The sequence below is a fragment of the Camelus bactrianus genome, chromosome 16, assembly GCF_048773025.1.
Source record: "Camelus bactrianus isolate YW-2024 breed Bactrian camel chromosome 16, ASM4877302v1, whole genome shotgun sequence".
NCBI lineage: Eukaryota > Metazoa > Chordata > Mammalia > Artiodactyla > Camelidae > Camelus > Camelus bactrianus.
This window is the reverse complement of record NC_133554.1, coordinates 44,765,214-44,784,129: the sequence shown is the minus strand read 5'-3', so window position 1 is coordinate 44,784,129 and position 18,916 is coordinate 44,765,214. Positions and strand designations below refer to the sequence as shown.

The 18,916-nt window shown below is 44.4% G+C and overlaps 2 protein-coding genes across 8 annotated transcripts in view; both read right to left on the bottom strand.

The window, feature by feature from the left end:
* Positions 1–79: 79 nt before the first annotated feature.
* KLHL11 (kelch like family member 11) lies at positions 80–10,404 on the bottom strand. Of its 3 annotated transcripts, none has more exons than XR_006719796.2 (3): positions 9,563–10,404; positions 3,846–5,604; positions 80–1,952 (listed from the first exon to the last, which is right to left on the bottom strand). XR_006719796.2 is itself a non-coding variant. In XM_010969013.3 (2 exons), exons 1-2 carry the CDS (start codon positions 10,105–10,107, stop codon positions 4,023–4,025), a joined length of 2,127 nt encoding a protein of 708 aa, XP_010967315.2. In that variant the 5' UTR covers positions 10,108–10,404; the 3' UTR covers positions 80–4,022. The 3 variants fall into 3 exon arrangements, 1 of the variants encoding a protein (XP_010967315.2); XR_012499605.1 differs by having other exon boundaries at positions 80–1,949; XM_010969013.3 differs by having other exon boundaries at positions 80–5,604.
* A 743-nt stretch (positions 10,405–11,147) lies between these two features.
* Positions 11,148–18,916, bottom strand: part of ACLY (ATP citrate lyase) — a 39,788-nt gene continuing 32,019 nt past the window's right edge. For all 5 annotated transcript variants that reach the window (XM_010969009.3, XM_010969011.3, XM_074343403.1 and 2 more), the window contains 8 exons: positions 18,611–18,704; positions 16,532–16,686; positions 15,270–15,420; positions 14,928–15,071; positions 13,321–13,434; positions 12,875–12,957; positions 12,510–12,586; positions 11,148–12,105 (listed from right to left, as the gene is read on the bottom strand). In XM_010969009.3, the coding sequence (XP_010967311.1) occupies positions 12,011–12,105; positions 12,510–12,586; positions 12,875–12,957; positions 13,321–13,434; positions 14,928–15,071; positions 15,270–15,420; positions 16,532–16,686; positions 18,611–18,704 (913 nt within the window). In that variant the 3' untranslated portion in view covers positions 11,148–12,010. The remainder of the gene's footprint in view (positions 12,106–12,509; positions 12,587–12,874; positions 12,958–13,320; positions 13,435–14,927; positions 15,072–15,269; positions 15,421–16,531; positions 16,687–18,610; positions 18,705–18,916) is intronic.

The window sequence follows — 18,916 nt, the reverse complement described above, 5'->3', positions numbered from 1 at the left end:
CTGAAGGGAGTGAGATGGGAGGAAGAAAGCAATTATATTCAATGATGCATAGTTTAAAAAGGAAAAATCACAGTGCAAATCAGTTCTAAAGAAATACATTTATTTAAAACTTACATTGAGACGATTAGTAGCTTTAACACAGAACAAGACAGCTTTAGGAACATAAAGCAAGCTATTTTACAACGTAATGTCTCAAAGTGTCCTAAATTCTACATCTCCTCTGACTTAAAGGGAGAGCATCAAGTTACACTTGTAGTAGAGTAGGGGCTCAATACTGCTAGTCCAGAAAACTGACTGTATGAACTTGAACTAAATATTTATTTTACAAGTAACTCAATGAGCCATAGTACGTGGATCATCAGATCTTCAACCATGTAGTGAGCACTACTTTTCACGAGTGCATTATGCAGGAGGATCGAGCTAACAAGTGCTCTATCATATGTGCTTCACTGTCAGATATTTGCAGTAATGGTCATAGAGAGTAAGACAAAAGTCCTACAAAGGTAATCAACAAAGAGCAGTTATTTGGCTATCTGATTAAATTCCTTGAAGCAGAATGACTACTATATTACGTTACTGTTATTGTAGTACATCACTCGACTATGAGCTGTTTTATTTCCAATGACCAAAACATATTATAATGTAAGCATTAAAACAAAAATAAAAATGGACTATTCTCAAGAAAGTAACAAACTGGAGTGATGAACTGTGCCAAAATGTTTAACAGCTAAGAAAGGAGAGTCTGAATTGTTTCTCAAATATTCTACAGTTAAATGGCAACCTATAAAACACCCCATTTTTCTAGTGTAGGCAGAGAACTTGCTTCACAATTCTACATATTTGGAAAAGACATGAAATGTGGCTGATATACCCTTTTTATTTAAGCTTAATTTGAGACAAGTACAAAAAACATCCTTTTGGTTATGCTTGATTGGGCCAAGTAACTAAAATGTATAATTTATCCTACCTGTCTACCTGGAGTATAGTGTAGTGTAGAATTATGAAGCAGAGAATGAAGTACTTAAACATACCACATGCTATGCTAGTCAAGAAATATAGAGGAAAAAAGTGTGCCCTAGAGACTGCCTTACCAACAGCCTGAAGAGTTTAACATACAAAAGCACACCAATCTTCCATAAACACTATCTTTCCAGCTTCAAACATAAAAAAAGATTTCAAAATATTTTTGGTCCCAGAAATACTATACAGATCCAAGCGATCAAGACGAAACCAGTATCAGTGAATTTTGAGATTTTTTTTTTAGCAGTACAGTTTAGAATTGGCACAGCAAAAGCAAAGTTGGGTATCAAGATACACAAGACCAATCATGCAAACAACTGCAAGTGAGATGTATCACTTAAACACTAAGCTCATGACTGACATTCTCAATATATACACTGATTTTTTTTTTAAACTGTCGTGGGGTAGGTATAGTTAAAGGATATCCATTCTAAGATATAAGCAGCCTCACTCAAAGTTATGTATAGTTATTACTTTTTGGTATAATCAATTCCTCTTTTCCTTCTACAAAACAAAAACAAAAGCAAAAAAAATAGGTTTCCTTGAATACACATTAAGCTGTCTTTTTAAAGCTATATTTTTAACTGTTCCAATTACCAAACACAATCTTTAAGTTTCCATCAGAAAGGAAATTTATTTCCCAGAGAGCCGTTTTAGGCTGGTCATCATAATCAGAACCTTTCCAAATGCTCTGGGAAGTTATTTCCAGTTGAGAATTTCAGAATGTCAGCCTTGAACAGATTTAAGCAAATCTGGTTTCTTTCCTTATTAACAAGTTAGTTAGGATACTCCAGAAACACAAGTTATTGATGTGAAATCACACATGTAAATTCAAATATTGAAATTAGGAATTCAGTAGTCAGGAACCCTGCACACATCATCATGCAAGGAAGGACTTACCCTTTCTTTTCAGCCATGGCCTAGGCTGCCTGCTGAGTTAAAAAACAACAGTTTCAATCATGTTTTCAAAACCAGATTATACCTAAATCTTACGAGTTATGACTTCTGCCACATCATGTGAAAAAAAGACAACCCTACAAATAACTTAGTAATGACTATCTCAGAAGACAACTCTGAGACAAAAAAAAAAAAGTCAATCGAAAACCTTACAACACACCCTTCTGGAGAGAAACTGGCACCACAATGAGCGACTAAATTATTTCAGCACCACCAAGAAAGGAAGTTTGCTAGTGTAGTCTTTCAGAGAGAACTGAGAACTTCATTCAATGAACTTTTCTGTCTTACTTGCATAGACCTCTCACAACTAAGAATTAGCACTTCTCAAAAGCTAATGGCTTTTATTAAAATAACTACAAATACATGGAAATTAAGAAAACGGTAGATGTAACATAGGACAATATATCCTCATACAGAAGTAGACTTGCCCACCCCTATCCTGGCCTAAATTAAAATGGTTTGAAAGCAGATTTCCAACACATTTATTGAAAAACTTTGTCCTAGGCAGGGACACCAATTTAGCAATTTCAGATAAGTTCTTAGTATAGATTCCAAGGGCTAAACATTAATAGCCTAATAGCATACTGAGCACCAGAACTCCTGGTTGTGCCTTTTCCTTTTGATGTTTGATCCATCTTATAAGATTAACTACAATGGACTAGGGAAAAAACAAAACAAAACCATTGCACTTGGAATTCAACTTCTAGAATTGTATTCCAGAGTGCCTAAGAAGGTAGACATTCTGAAAGAAACAAGAGAAGTATACTGGACCCAAACCGTCAGAGCAGGAGTCTGTTATGTTAAGTGAGTGCTAAAAGTCAACCCAAGTGCTAATTTGCACAAAGCTTGGGAGCAGGTAAGGGGAGCAGAAGAATGCATAAAAATAAATAAAAGATAACCATAGTGATAAATTTTTAAGAGCCATAATTATGCACCCAAATGTGGTATTCTAGGCTCACGCAAAGTTCCAATGAAAGTCTAGGGCAACTGGATAAAACATAATAATCTGGGCTGAGAAATAATAAGGCTTCTCTTTAGCAACATTTCTCTAAATTGTTACTTTCTTCCCATTTTGAAAAAAGTTTTAGAAAGGAATGATGAGGATTCTATACAATATGCATTAGAGCAAAATTTAAAACTGAAGGCATTGAGTGTCGATTGTCACAGGCATTATTTACACTAACTTATCCTCAAATAAGCTCGCAACTCCTGAAAAAGTGTCTTTAAATTGTTCAATGCCTTTGATTTCTTATTCTCGACTAATAATACTTTTCTTCCTAGAAAAACAAATTCCACAGGTATAACTTCCTCTGTATTCAATCCATCAACTAAAGATCAATACTTTTGCCAACCACCATTATCTCAGAGTGATGGCTTGAAGTATTTTATAACACAGTTGCTAAAGAAATTAAAAACACTCAAAAAATGCATGACCCAATCACAAATTTCTCATCAATCATCTCTTCAAGAAATAACAAAATAGCATCTCTAGATAAATAAAACAAACTATCAATGCAAACATTCTGAAACCATCTTGCTGAAATATTGTGCTTTTTTCCCTTCAAATTTCAATCTCACTATTGCACACACCTCCTGCAGATGAGGGCTTAATGCATAAATTCTGATCTTGTCAAAACTAACCATTCAGGAAAAAATGAAGATTATCAAAATAAAATGTGCAAATAAAACTGGTGCTTAAAGCATGTTCAAAACATAAATCCCTAAGACAAAGGAGTTATAAACTGTTGGCAGAAAAACAGCCAAGTAACTACACCTGGTTTTTCAACTTCTCTTTAATAAGATCTTATTTAGCTAGCACATACACACAAACCAAAGACGGATCAAGACTGCAAACCAACAACAATTACCACATATTGAATTGATTTTCCCATTCTTCAGTTTTTAAAGAGACTTCCTTTATACGGGGTGATAATCGGTTCATGTAGAAAATAAGTTATCGACGTAATTTTTCATGTAACAGTCATGTAACATCTTCAGCCTCATGAAACAGGTATAACTGTTTTAAGCTGCATGTATTAGAGAACCTAGCATTCTATCTGAGAGCTTGGCACTCGCCGCATGTTTAGGGCATGCCGATGTATTTCCTGCATCTGTCTGATCCGGTCCTTCTGCCACATTAAGTTTTGAGGCATAGGGTATCTCTGAGTGCCATGCAAGTACCGGTATGGGATTCTCACGTGGCAGGCAGTGGCTCTACAACGAGGCTGTGGCATGGGAGGAAGAAGCATCCACCTCTTTCTCTCAGCACAGTATCGGTAGGCTTCTTTCCGATACTGTTTGTCAATATCATCACTGTTTTTCCAGCCCCCAATAATGAAAACATCATCTTTGTAATAGCAAATGGCTGCTCCTTCGATGCTTAGGACTTCTGGAGGTAAGCTTTCAAGGATCTCATCGGAAACTTGGCTGGCAATTTTTCTTACTGCCTCTTCATTTTCTATCGAATAACTCTTGGGACAGCATGAGGCTGTCTGGTAAAAGTTTGAATTGACCACGGACATTTGGAAAAAGCAGTAATTGTCAATAAGTGGCAAAGATTCCACATCTTGCCACTGTCGAGTCTCTGTATCATAGCAAGTAATGACAGCCTTTAATCCATCTTCAGTGTCCCGGTCCACAGGAGTGCGGGCAGCAATGTACACAAACCGGTCTTCAATAGCTAGTGCTTTAACATCTCGAAGAATCTTTGGTGCCGATTCCAAGTTGTGCCATTTATCAAGCTCGGGATTATAAACAGTCACATCTTTAAAACCAGGACTAAAGTTGCCATGTCCTCCAATGCTGTAGAGCTTCCCTTTGACTTCTGTCAGCCCAAAAGAATGCTTCCTTGTCATCAGACTACAAACATGTTCCCACGTATTCAAATTTGGGTTATATCTTTCCACAGTTTTAGCAAATCCTGGTTCCATTGACCCAGCAACATACACATAGGATTCTGTTACTGCAACAGCATGTCCATCAAGGTGATTATGAATATGGGGTAGGTTTACCCATCTGTCCTCATCGACAAAATATCCCACACATTCACTTAAATAGTCTCCTCCTTCTGACACGCCTCCTATAACCATGATCACATCCATGTTCTGCCCATAGCGAGGTAACAAAGAAACATGAGAAGCAGGATGCTGGAACGTGCCAGACTGTATATTCTCAGCTCTCAGAGCATGCCTCTCCACTGCATCGGCCACTAACTTGACACAAACTTCATTATTGGCCACCAGCCTCTCTGGTTTGACATGACGAGTAAGGTAAGTAGGTTTCATCTGGGACAATCGGAGCAATTTAAAAAGTTCTTCAAAGTATCTCTCTCTCTCTTCAGCATTTCTCTGAACCCACTTTAAAACTGTTTCAAACAGAACCTCTTCAGAGTCAACCGTAATCTCCAAGTCTGACAGCCAGTCTCGAATGAGGTGGAAAGGTAAAGTATAAAATTCCTCATCCTGAATTACTTTGTGGAAATTTCTCCGTATCATATCTGCAGCTTTCAGAGCAAGTTGGCTCAGGGTATACATGTGAGCTAAGCTATGGATGGCCACACAATTAGAGAGATGAAGTTTTTTCTTGAGAAATTCTCCACAAAATTCTTTTAAACGAATTAATAGGAACCTAAAATCAAGAAAAAGAAAAGGGATTAATTTTCAGATGTGCATATTTTATGTGGTTACATGCTGAGAGTATCTGAATTATACAGATGGAAATGGTAATAAGCTTCATCTCACGTCATGTACACCACCTGAAAAAAAAGTGTGAATCCAAGTTAAAAAGGATTGTGCTGAAAAGTATGTTTAAAAGCATATATAAAATCATCTTTATATATTTTAATTATACATTTTATATATTTTAATTATTTCCATTATACAGTCTGTATGTAATTATATGTTAAACTAAATACATACAATACATACAAAATGGAGTTTTTAGTTACATAAGGCTTTTCAGAATATATCCTTTAACAAAGTACAGTAGTCCCATATTTTATTTCCACTTTAATTTACCCTTGGCAAAGGCAAATCTCAATCCAAACTTCTCTCTGCCATCCTGCCCTAATCCCTTGCCAGCAACCAGCCTCTTCTTCAATCAGGCTGGTCTCAGTGAAAAGACTTTTTAAAGCATCAATACATGGTATAGGAACTATGACTCCTGGGAGGCTGTTTGATCAGATCTCAAAGGGAATGGCAGTGCAGGCTTTGTGTCAGAGGTTTTAATCTTCTCTTCCCGAAAACTTTCTCCCAGAGTAGCCCAGAGCTGGGGGCAGGCGTAGTGCTCAGGGGCTTTGACCTAAACTGGGTTCTTCTCATTGAAGCAGGGTGGCAAGGCTAAGTCAAACATCTGAAGAAGCCAGGAAATAAAATAACAACAGAAAACATGTGTAGGATGGTCCATGTTAAAAAAGAAAGTGGTTTGCCATGTAGCTGACTAGAAATTGCCTGCCCACATATAGTTAATCTGGCAGAATTCAGCCCTTGAGGGTGACCAATTTGAGACCATTGCTTTAAAGAGAGTTTAAGTCCCCAGAACTGAGAACATTAAACAATGTAAGAATGATTTCATCAGTCCAGGCTCCTCTCACTACAGTAAACATTTGCTATTATGATTACTGTGCTTACTATGACAAAAGGGTGAATTTCAAGGCTGGCTCCCTTCACTCTCTTCAGGGAACATACCATCTCAGACAAAGACAAGATAGAGTGAAAGCTCTGGCAGCTCTTGAACACGTCTGGGTGCTGGGTCACTCATTCTTGGGCTGCCCCACCCCCTCCTCGGAGCTCCTATTTTAGGCAGGAACTACAGGTAACCCAACACATATTCTCTTGAACAGGTGTTTGGAAACATTTCTCTGAAAATAATAGCTATCGTATACTAGGCATGTGCCATGTGACAGGCATCATTGCTGGGCACTTTCTATTATTTCTTTAGTGCCCTGCTAGGTGGGCATGATCAACAGACAGAGGATATGGCGGGAGGTGGGGCAGTAGGTAGGGAGAGGAATCCTGCCTTGGAGCTGATGGGTGAGACTGGACGTGATGGGTGCAGTGCCTAACATGAGGCAGCTGCTCAGCAACTGACATACGGAGAGAAGTTAGTTTTAAGTAAAATGGGGTGTTCTCTCCTCTCCTTCACCCCAACTCCCCAATAAAGCAGGGGCAAGTCTGGAAGAACACAAGCTCACATGACAGAGCAGATGCAGCTTGAGTGAGTGCAATGACCCTTCTCTATCCATTTTCATTCAACAAATTTCCCTCTCTCAGACCTGTATCTACCTGCCACACCCCACCTTCTAATAGATGACCCAGCCTCATGCTTTGAGAAAACAGAAGCAATCAGGCAGAAACTTCATTTTCCTGCCATCCAATCTGCCTGCAGCTGTACCCTATACTCTGCCTTCCCAGTCTAACCTCTCTCTTTTTAATATAGATTCTATCCCTTTCTTGGTTTCAAGGGCTTTGGTCCTGTAACATCAATTTTTTCTCATTCACTGATGCATTTTTCATCAACACGTAAACATGCTCCAGTTTCTCCTATCTGGAGGATGGGGTGGGGAAGAGACCTCCTTGGACTCCTCCCCAAACATGTCTATGTGCATCATTTTTCTGATGCTCTTTACAGCCAGACCTAAATGGCTCTTGTCAATGTCATCAAGAACCTCTATTATCACTGAATCCATTGACCACTTATGGATGACAGAGTTGACACGACTGGCTCCTCTCTCCTTGAAGCTTTTTCTAGGCTTCCATGGGATCAGTCTCCTCTGCTGGTTCCTCTGTAACATTCTGGAGAACCCTAGGGCTCAGTCCTGCTCCTTCTCTTTTCTATCTACACTCTTTTCCTAAATAATTTCATCCAGTCCCATGGCTTTAATTACCACCTAACCTGCTAATTTCCTTCCAGTCTCTAGCTCCCCATGCTGTTCTGTCCAACTGCCTACTAAGATATCTCCTGGACCAAAAAACCAAACTCCTGATCCTCCTCTCAAATGCTTTCCTGCAGTCTTCTATATCTTAATGAACAATGAACAACTCCATCTTTCCAACTGCTTGGGTCAAAAAACTGGCAGTCTTTTCTCTCACACCTCACATCAAATCCATCAGCAAATCCATCTCCTCTACCTTCAAAACAGATCTAAAATTGATGCACTTTGCCATCACCTTTACGTCTCTCTCCTCAATCCAAGCCTCCACCACCACTGCAGCAATGTCCTGAACTAGTCTCTGCTTCTGCCCTTGCAGCCCCTTCCTCACCAGCCCATCCTTTTTCTCAACACAGAATTCTCCAAATTAGACTGCATCATTCCTCTACCCCAAACTTTCCCATCTCATTCAGAGTTAGAGCTCAAGTCCTTCCACAGGCCGACAAGGCCCTGGGGGATCTGGATCCATCCCCAGGTCTCTCCGACTCCTCTTACCCTGCATCCTTTGATCCAACCACACTGGCCTCCTGCTATCCTCTAATATCCAGACCAGCTCCACCTCACAGTCTTTGCACCTGTGTACCCTAAAGGAAACACCCTTTACCTCACCTCCTTCGGTTCTTTGCAAAATATCTTCTTCCTCACGAGGTTTTCTCTATCCATCCAATTAAAAAAAGAACAGCTCCTCTACACCCATTTTCTGTATATCCTACCATGCTTTATTTTTCAGCTAATGCCATCATATCCAACACACTATCTTACTTATTTATTGTCCATCCACCAATGCAAGCACACGAGGAAAGGGACTTTTATCTATTTTGTCCACTGCTGAATCCCCCGCAGCTTAGAACCCAGTGTCTGATCTGATGTGTAACAGGCACTTAATAAGTATTTGTTCAAAAAACGAATCTGTAACTTAATACTGCCTAAACAGACTCCTCCCCATTTCCAAAGTGCATTCACCTGCCTCCTAACCAGTCCCGGGAGCATCCACCCCTGCTCTCTACAATCCATCTTCCACAGTAGCAGAATCATCTTTTAAAATATTTAAATCAGATCATTTCATTACCCGGCTTCCCATCATCCACTAAAATCCAAACTCCTTTTTCCAACGCATTTCACACACTCTTCTGCCCTTCACCTACTAGATACAGGTTCACTATATTTTCCTTTTTCAGTTCTTGTCTAAGCCAAACAGCATCCTGCCTGAGGGCCTCTGCGCTAGTTGCCAGGAATGGTCATTCCCCATCTTTGCATGGCCAGTTCTCCTTGGCTGTTTGGAGATCGGTTTAAATGTCACCTCCTCATAAAGGTCTTTCCTCTAAGCAATCACTATCCTTTCATCTTTTTAATGTCAACACAGCATTTATTACATGCAGACTTTTTCATTGCCTTTGTCCCTCCACCTGGAATCTGAGCTCCCTTCTTAAGAGCGGGGTGACCTAGACGGACTGGCTGGCTGCCTCCTCAGTGCCCAGAGCAGTGGTCTCCCCACAGCACACAGCAGGCTCTCAGTAAATATCAAACGAATGCACTTCGTCAGGGCTACTCGAGCCCCCCCCCCCCCCGGGCACTGCCCTCTCCGCCTTCCGCGGCCTCCCTGTACGCGGCCGGCGTTCGGCGAGCATCTTAACCTCCCCGCCCTCCGCCGCCTACCTGTCGGCCAACTCCAGCACTTCGTGCACACTGCCCGTGCTGACGCGGATGCGCCCGGTGTACATGTATTCGATAACGGCTTCCACCGTGTCGGGTTCGGGCCCGGGCTCGGAGCTCCACTTGCGCATCTCCACCCGGCCCGAGCGGGACTCGGAGAACTGGCCCGAGAGCAGGGGCGTAAAGTACTCGGTGGCGGCCGCCAGCACCGAGCGGTGGGCCCGGAACTCGCGGCCTCCCGCACCGCCGAAGCACAAGGTAATGTCGCAGAAGAGGCCCTGGCGCCGTTGCTCGTTCTGCCGCCACGACAGCTCCGAGCAGTGAGAACTACATTCGAAATCCTCGGCCTCCGGGCCCGGATCGCCGCCGCTCGCCTCCATTGCAGACAAGCCCGGCCCATGCCCGAAGTCCACCGTGCCACTGCCTCTGACTTCGGCGGCCAGCCCAGCTGAGCCGGCGGCGGCCGTCTCCATGCTCTCCATCTCCAGCACCTGAAGAGACGCAGCAGCAGCCGCCGCCGCCGCCGCCGCCACTGCCGCCGCCGCCATCTTGACGCTGCCGCGCTCGACTCCGCAGTCTCGGAACGGTCTGGCGGTTCGGGTGCGACACCGTGGGATTCTGGGAATAAATAGTGAGCTCCGGGCGGAGCCGGCCGGCCGGCCGGCCGCTGGGTCTGCGCACGCGCTGCCCCGCGCCCGCCCTAATGCGCTGGTCTTTGGTAAGGTTCAACGTTACCGCTCCCCAGTTACGATCACCTCCTCCGGAGGCCAGCCATCCGCATGCCTGCGGGAGGTTCACTGTTTCCTCCCCCTTAGAGAGTAGCATGCTCTTCCTGGTCGTTTTATAAAATAAAAACCACCTTAGACCATCACCCATGGTTAGTGTCTTCGGTGGCAACATTGGATTTTTATTTAAATGTTTAGAATGGCTTTGGAGTAAAACTTGAAAAAGAGAGACTGAGCCCCAGCTAAGAGGATGAGGGTGAACAAATTACTATCTCTGAACTGATTTATCTCCTAAAAACGGGATACTCTCTACATTGGAAGATCGCTGTGAGAAATAAGATGCTTGTCAAGTGTTTTACTGTGTTTGGTCCATAGTTACTGTACACACATACTTGGTAAAAAGATGAATAAAAACTTGTTTGGGGTTTTAAGCAAAGGAGTGACTCAATTAGATGCCTGTTTTAAAATACCGCTGGCGGCTACATGGAGAATGGACTGTTAAGGGGACAAAAGTGGAACTAGGGGCACTAAGTTGGCAGGCCAGGTATGGATAGATCAGAGGGCTAAAATTAGAGGATAAATCCACAGGACTTGCAACCAGATAGAGAAGTGAAGAAAAGGATGCCTCCTGGGCTTTTGATTTGAGTATCAAGGTAAAACTTTGGTTCCCATTCACTGAGATATGGGAAGTGCAGATTTAGGGCAGAAGATAGTGGGTTTTGTTTTGTTTTGTTTTTATTTTTTGAAGATAGTGTTTTTTTAAGAGGTGGATGAACATTTAAAAAACCACATGTAGTAAAACTATTAGAAAATATAGTTCAAAGGGATGCAGATAAAAGGAAATGGATGACATGAGACAGCAGTATGTCTTCATTGTTACTATATAGTTTATTTAAACCAAACTATGATAATACAGAGGAGCAACTGAGGTGGCAGCTGCCCAGAACCTTTCTGGATTACAGATGCAAACTGGATGGAAAAGAGTCAGTAATAAACAGACAAGTCAGCTGCATAAATAGACACCGTAACACACAAGACATTTCACAGCTTTTTACTTTGCGCTTCCATTTTAAACATACGTATGTTACAACTTTACATGTTAAATTACTGCTCCACATATTTTGTAACACTGGTAAGGATGCAGATGGTCCCATCCCCCTAACATAAGCAGACATTGGTCTGCAACATGGAACATTTCAGGGGGATACCAAACAAACTCAACGCACAATATACAAAAAGATCCTAAAAAAAAAAAAATCAGATTAATACAATGCTCTTCAGGTTATATGAGGAAGAAAACGGAAATGGAAAAACAAGATATTAGGGTCCTTTAAATGGAGAGTATCTTGAAGTCTTAAAAGTGTCATCCCCTTCTTCCCAGGGAAAAACATTTTTTTTTTTAACTAATGGAAAAAAGAAAGCAGTATCATAAAGCCCTACAAGGAGGAAAAACACTTTGGACTGCACTTAGATGCTTCCATATAATAAATACAGTGGGTAGCAGAGCAAACGTCACAAGTATTGGCTGGGTTCTTATTTCTATGCTTATAAAAAAAAATATTAAGCTTCTTTGTGTAGACTGAATGGTGTTAGCCTGCGGGTGTTAGTTTTCGGTGCCTGTTTACATTCTGTCCTTTAAGGAAGCTCCAGTGCCAGCTGTCTGCGGCTGTCTCCCCGGGGGAGGAGTTCTCATCTTCTCGTTACTGTGATAGGGTTCCTGGCTCCATTACATGCTCATGTGTTCCGGGAGAACATATGAAATATCATCCCATGGGTGACGATACAGCCCCTGCTTCAGCCTCTTCTGATCGAGATAGTGGCCTAAAATGCAGCAAATGCAGCTTTTTGTTAAGAGTTGGTGAGTTTGTTAAGTTTTGGTCAGGGGAGGAGATAAGGAAGGGAAATCCTACTAATACAAAAAGAAAGGAGGAAGTACACCCAGCTCCAGCCCACAAGTAGATGCCAGTCTTGGTAAAACAGCAACTATTTGACTTCATTCTGTTCTCCAAGGCTAGCAATCAAACTCATTTCCAAGAACAAAGGAACAAAGATAAAAATAAAGGGGAAGTTGAAGTATGAGAGGAAGGATTAGGAACAATGATTAAGACAACGTGACATCTCTTTGATAGAAACTGGCCACGTAGGTAGCTGGTATATCTGAACTGTGGGATAAAATAAAACAAAACCAAAACCCAAAAAACAAAGACCCCTTACTACCAACTCACCAATGAAGCCCATACTCCTTCCCAGCACAAAGATGCCATTGAGGGCTCCAATGTCAATATATTCATCAGCTTCCTCCCTGCAACACACAATTCACTTGTAGTTTTTAAATGGCTCACATGACTGCCCTCCTCCCACAGACAGTACAGTTTTCTGCCCAGGAACGAGGAGCTGGCTCTCTCTGGATTCAAAGTAGAAAAGAGAGGTGTTCTGGTTGGTAGGAGGAGAGGCCATTCTTGTTTTCTTCTCTATACTTCTCCACATTTTCTAAATCCTCTAAAAGGAGCATGTATTGCTTTTAGAGTTGGGAGGAAACAGAAAGAAGAATCAGCAAATGTTAGGAAGAAGAAAACCACTGCAAGCTCACCGAGTAAAGGACCCGCAGTTTCTGAGCATGTCTACAAACGCAACTCCAATTAAACCGTCTACATTCAGGATAAGATTCGGTTTCTGGGAAGGCAAAAAATTCAAAGCATTTATCATTATTACTCATTTTTTTCTCTCGTAATTTTCCACTGTTACTACTACAACTATTACTGTGAACTCCTGACCACCATTTACAAACCTCCCACCAAAATATCCCCGCTGATTAGGAGAGCCTATGTCTTACTTAATTCCCAGCGTCTAGCAAAGGACCCAGCCCCACGTTAACACTTAGTATATGTCAGTCGAACTTAAAGCAACTGAAACAACATTTCCCAGAAAACCAGGTTTGATTTTAGCTACACGGTCAAAATGTAACCTGACTCTCACTTCCCCCAAGAAATTCACCCAAAGCTCTGATACGGGGATTAGGGACATTTTCTTTTTTACCTTTGAGGTGGTAATCTTCTCTACCTCCAGCGCGTAGTCGAGCAGGGGGGTAGCAGGGAAGTGCTGTCTGACGTAATCTTTGAGGATCTGCACTCGCATGTCTGGGTTGTTTATCTAGGATGTGACGCAAAGTTATAGAGGAACCCACTCTAACACTGCTGTCCATGTAGCATGGATTACGACGCTGCTGTAGGGCGTAAGGTTTCTGAAGTCCTCCCATATCTTATTCCAGCCTCAAAACCACCCGAGACACAAAGATGTTAGGTCAGTTAGCCAAGGGTCCTACAGTCCTAAGCAGCAGGGGACTGGGGCCCCACTCTCCAACAGGAAGCCTGAGGTTCCGGCCGCTAGCCCTGCTGCCCACCAGCTCAGTGACCTAGTAAACCTGTAAGCAAGTTCTACAAGGTTCTTAGTTTTTAACTAAGCAAGCACATATTGGCAGTGGGGCAGCAAAGCACTCCTGAAATTCCTGGTAAACCTCTGGACCTGCAATGAGTAGAGATGAACCCTCTGTTTAGGGACCCACACTAAGTGATCATCTGTCAGCAGGGGACTGAGATGGTTTAGGCGCCCACCAAGTCCCAACACCCCTTGGCCAAGACATGTGAGGTCAGTATGAACTCCAGGAAGGAAGGCACCCAAAGACCATGTGTGGCAGCGCAGCCCTGACCTAGCTCGGAAAGACGCCCTGTGCTGCACGTGCACTGTCGGCCTGGGAGCTGGGGGTGGCTGGGCCAGGTTCTGCGAAGCCCAGATGGAATGTCCCTAAGAACGAAAGCTGTCCCTGGTTCAGTCCTTGTCATCAAGCCGCCTCTGGATCTACCCTGAGCTGACCCAGCACTGCGATGCCCAGATCACACACATAACCCTCTTGTTTTAATGTGAGTCATACACCCCGCCTAGACCAGTAGAGTGAATGTGGTTTCTGGAGCTGCGGAGCCAAGGGCCTGAGCTGTCCCTGAAGGTCCCGGAGCAGCTGTCACTACCTCTTCTCTCGTTCCCTTTGATTTCTAAACACAACTCACTACCAGGACACACAGAGGACTACCTGCCCTGTGGGGGACTCTATTAACTGCTTAGAATATTTACCTTGGCCTCTGACTTTATCACTCGTCCTGCCCCAGTGGGGTCAGGCTTAAACACATGGCTTGCTTTGGCTAATAAAATGGGAGTGAGAACAGGAGCTGGGCAACTTCCAAGCAGAAGCTTTGAGAGCTTTCTTGTGGTTCTGTGATGGCTGTTTTCCTCCTGACAAGACCAGCACCTCCCCAAAAGGGGCTGCTCCCAGCCGCAGCCAGCCCCCAGTGGATGGAGGGTGAGTAAGCAGCAAACCTCTGCTGCTCTGACCCACTGAGATTTTTGGAGTTTTGTTACCACCTCCTGCAGCATTATCTAAGCTACGGTGACTGATCCATCCCCTTAACCCTGACCTTGGTCCTTTCTCATAGCTATAAGATTCACTTGGGAAGCTAAAGTGACCAAGTTTCCAGCTCATCATATTTTCACACCACAACTGAACATGATAAAAAATTTTTAAGGGCAATCTGTCTTATAATGGGAAAAACCACCCTGGAGACCCAGTGCCCTGAAGCAGAGCGACGACTCACCGATTTCACTCGGTGGCCGATGCCCATGATCAGTTTTCCTTCCTTCTTCATCTTGTTCACAAACTCCATGGGGATGATGCCGCTGTCAAAGGCCTTGCTGAACATCTTAGCTGCTGCATCCAGGGCGCCCCCAAACCGGTCCCCCTAAAGAAGAAGCAAGCCCATGTCACCCAGAGCTGCAGGTGTCTCCTTCAGCTTTGCGGACCAATCTGGCATGCCCCGAACAGCCCCCAGCATGGGTCCCACATTCGATAGCCCCTCTGAAGACCCTGCTGTAGCCAAGCTGCGTGATGCCAAAGCCCAGTGTCCCTACTGTTCGCCTCCCAGGAAGGCAGTACTCACAATGGTGAGCAGCCCCGAGGTGAGGCTGGAAACCAGGTCCTTCCCGGCCCGAGCACAGATGATGGTGTTGTGAGCCCCAGAGACGGCTGGCCCATGATCAGCCGTCACCATCAGGCACATCTCAATGAACTGGCAGGAGTACTTGGGCAACCTGGAGGAGGGCGAGTAAAGGGCAGGGACAGGAGACTTGGAACAAAGGCGAGCTGCTGAACAGGAGATACATCCACAAGGCCATGGTCCATCTGTCTCCCGTCTCCTTGAACAAGTCACTCGGACTCCAGAAGAGTAACCTCCTAATCTAAGTCTAATACTATCTTACATCTTCACGGCAGAACCTTCTGATTCCTGAGCTGCTCTGGGTGTTGCCGGTGTCAAATGCTGCTTATAAAGTTGAGATAGCAACCAGGGTCTGAAATTGCTTCTTTAGGCGGCAGTTTTTAGCGCAAGTTGCTGCAACAGGATGTGACCTTATCTGGGGATACGACCCTCCAGGTGCCAGATGGAGAGAGGTCCCTTTCACACGCACAGCCATTAACCTCCCAGCGGATGATTAAGCACAAAGTCTGGAGCTGGGGATGCCAGAGCAGACAGAGTGAGACCTGCTCAGGTGTTACAACCTGTGAACTTCTCCCAGGAAGGGCCCAAAGCAGGACCAAGACCCATCTGTCTCCTGGTTAGGGCATGACATAAACCAAGACTTTGACCTGGCTTTCTGCCCAGGGCCATTCCAAACCAGGGCTCTGTGACTGTGAACTCATCGGTCTCCTTGTCTTGATGTCAATCCCAGGGGAGAGCTAAGCTTGGGAATTGCAGAGAAAACCAAATTTTTTTCACATGCAGGCTGATGGGACACAGATTTGCAGAGGATATGATACGAGACTGCTTAACTCTGCCTGTTTAGCAACTCCACCAGGCCTGTGCTCTGTAATCTACCAGACATGTCCAGACTTCCCGTGCTAACCTCTACCTTTCTCTCAGGAGGCTGCATTCACTCTGGCCCATTTCTTTAAAAGTTCCCAAGGGAAAGGGGCTGATCCCAGATCCCCGATGAGGTCATCTGCTTCTGTTGGTTAAGACTGGCCTTTCTGTCCTTGGAAGACTTAAAAACAGCCTGTACCTCTTTCCTCTGGCCCTTCAATTGATCTGTGGCCATCAAGACTGGCCCTGGACATGTTCCCCAAGGCTGCCCACCTCTGCTCCCTTGACAGAGGAAAATTAACTGAGTCACAGGGCCCTACCACCTTCTGCCCTCCACGCCTCACCTTTTCTGGAACCAGAGGAGGCCGAGGACACCGCCGATGCCCATCTCCTCCTTGAAGACCTCTGTGATGGGCATGCCCGCGTAGATGAGCTCCTGGCCTCGCTCGTCGCAGATGCTGGTCATGAACGAGGCAGGTTTGCGGATCAAGCCCAGCTCCTGAGCAGAGACGGGGGCAGAGGCAAGCAGGGCTATGGTGACCAGAGATTTTCCCAGGACTGCCCTTCTCTCTGTGCTCAGAACCTGTGTCCCAGGAATGTCTTTAATTCTGGCCACCAAGCAACAGCTCTCAAAGAAAAGTTCTCCCAAGAAAGAAGTGCAGAAGCTGTTTTATTAGATTATTTCAGGTGTAGAAAGTAGGAGCTCTGTGCCACAGCACCCACTCAGCATCAGCACTATTTCTGGTCTTAACGGAGCATCTGTGGGGCCAGGCAGTGCACTAAGCCTGCTGGCATCACTGGTTCACTTTAACCTCACGACCTCAAGACCTCACGACAAAGTACCAGTCCCTTGTGTTATAGCAGCGGAAAACAAGGCTCAGTAGCCGGCCCGGGTCACCTGGCTAAGAAATGGAAGAATGCATCCAAAGGGAAAATTTTAAATACTCCACACACAGCTGCTGGTCCCCCACCAAAATGTAATGAGGCTCATGGCTGGGGGACTGGAGGATCCCCTCAACACGTCCCTTCCCCAGTGGAGGGGACAGAGCTCCTGAATCTTTCGTTTCCAGAGTTGAGGCACAGCAGGGGTATCATCGGCTAACTCTGTTCAAGCCCAGTTCTTCAATCATCCCTTCTGAATTTTAAGAAATGCTTTTAAGTTATGTGTTAATGACAGAAATGACATGAATACACTCTCCTTTTTACAAATCCAAAATAGAACAGATTAAGTTACGTTGCCTTTGACCTCCACCTCATCGTGGTTTTCTGCCTTCCAATTGGTTGGTTTAGTGGACATCTTTTTGGACCTTTCTTTCCCCATTTTTATTTATACACATACATAGACACATGGAGACTATACAATGGTGTTTTGCGTGCCTACACCTTTCACGATCACAATAGAAACACTGTCCTATAATGTGCTGTTTACTCAACAAACTTGAGCTCCATACGTGTCAGCTCATACACAGACCTACTTCACTTTTTTTTTTACTTCATTCTAACTGCTGCACAGCACCCCCTCACATGACAATCCTACAAGTTAGCCATTCCTCCACTGATGACCATCAACCAGAAGAATATTCTTGAACATGTTTATGTGTATATGCAAGCAATTCTTTTGAAGTAGCTTTCCAGACGTGGAATTGCTGGGCCATGAAGTATGAGCCCTGTTAAATGTGACTGACGTTACCCAACTGCCTGTCAGAAAGGTTGTGCCAACGCCACTCTCACCAACAGTGAATGAACGCACCAGCCTCCTCATACCCAAACAAACAACCCCTCAGAGAATTTTTTTGTTTTTGCAGACCTGTAGGGGAAAACTGGTATCACAGGTTTTACTTTGGTTTCTTTTATAATGAGTGAAGTTGACATGTCTTCATGTTGAAAGCATTATCTCCTACCCATTTTTCTAATGGGTTACTGGTCTTTTAAAAATTGATTTCTATGAGTTCTCTTATACTAAGAAAATTAGCTCTTCATCTCTGTTCTGTTCCTCCCTTAGACAAGTAGGCAGAGTGGACTTTCTACCCTGAAATCCCTCAGCAGGTGCAAAGAGCTCTAAGGGACATTGTCTGTCCCAGCCTCCGTTTCTAGGTCAGGCCACACAGCTGCAGGAGATACACACTGCCCCTTGCCCTCCCCTGGGCCCTGCATTTGTCTTACCCATTGGTCAGAAGGGGCCGCCCCACAAGCTCCAGCACAAGGGCTGGAATCCAAGAGTCAATCATCACAGTTGCTCCAGATGCCCTCAGAGAAGCTCCCAGGGGGCGTGGTTTGCAGCCCAGAGCAGTGAGCAAGTGGTCGCTCTAACTTGTAGGGCAGGCCTGGTATCCAGGGGTTTGAGCCACATCAACTCATACCCACCCCACCTAAGGGCCTAAGTCTCCCTTGCCCACGTGGTCAGGGACACATGCAGCACCTACCCTGGCCCAAGAGTAGTCCATGGGCACCGTTGGGGGCGGCACCTCCTGGGCAGGTACGATGACTCCTCTGGCCACCAGGTCCTCGTACACAGACCTGGGAGGCAGGAAAGGGGCAAGAGAAAAGGCATCCATGTGGATTTCATTCTTCTGGGCTCTTCTAAGCCATCCCAAGAATGCTCCTCCACCTAAACCCCAAACTTTAGGTTTTCCAGCTCCGTATCCCCTCCTGTCAGCTGCTTACTCTGTCTGACCAGTTGGATTCCTGAGCATTAAATGGAAATAGGTTCTGGCCAAGATCTGCCCCTT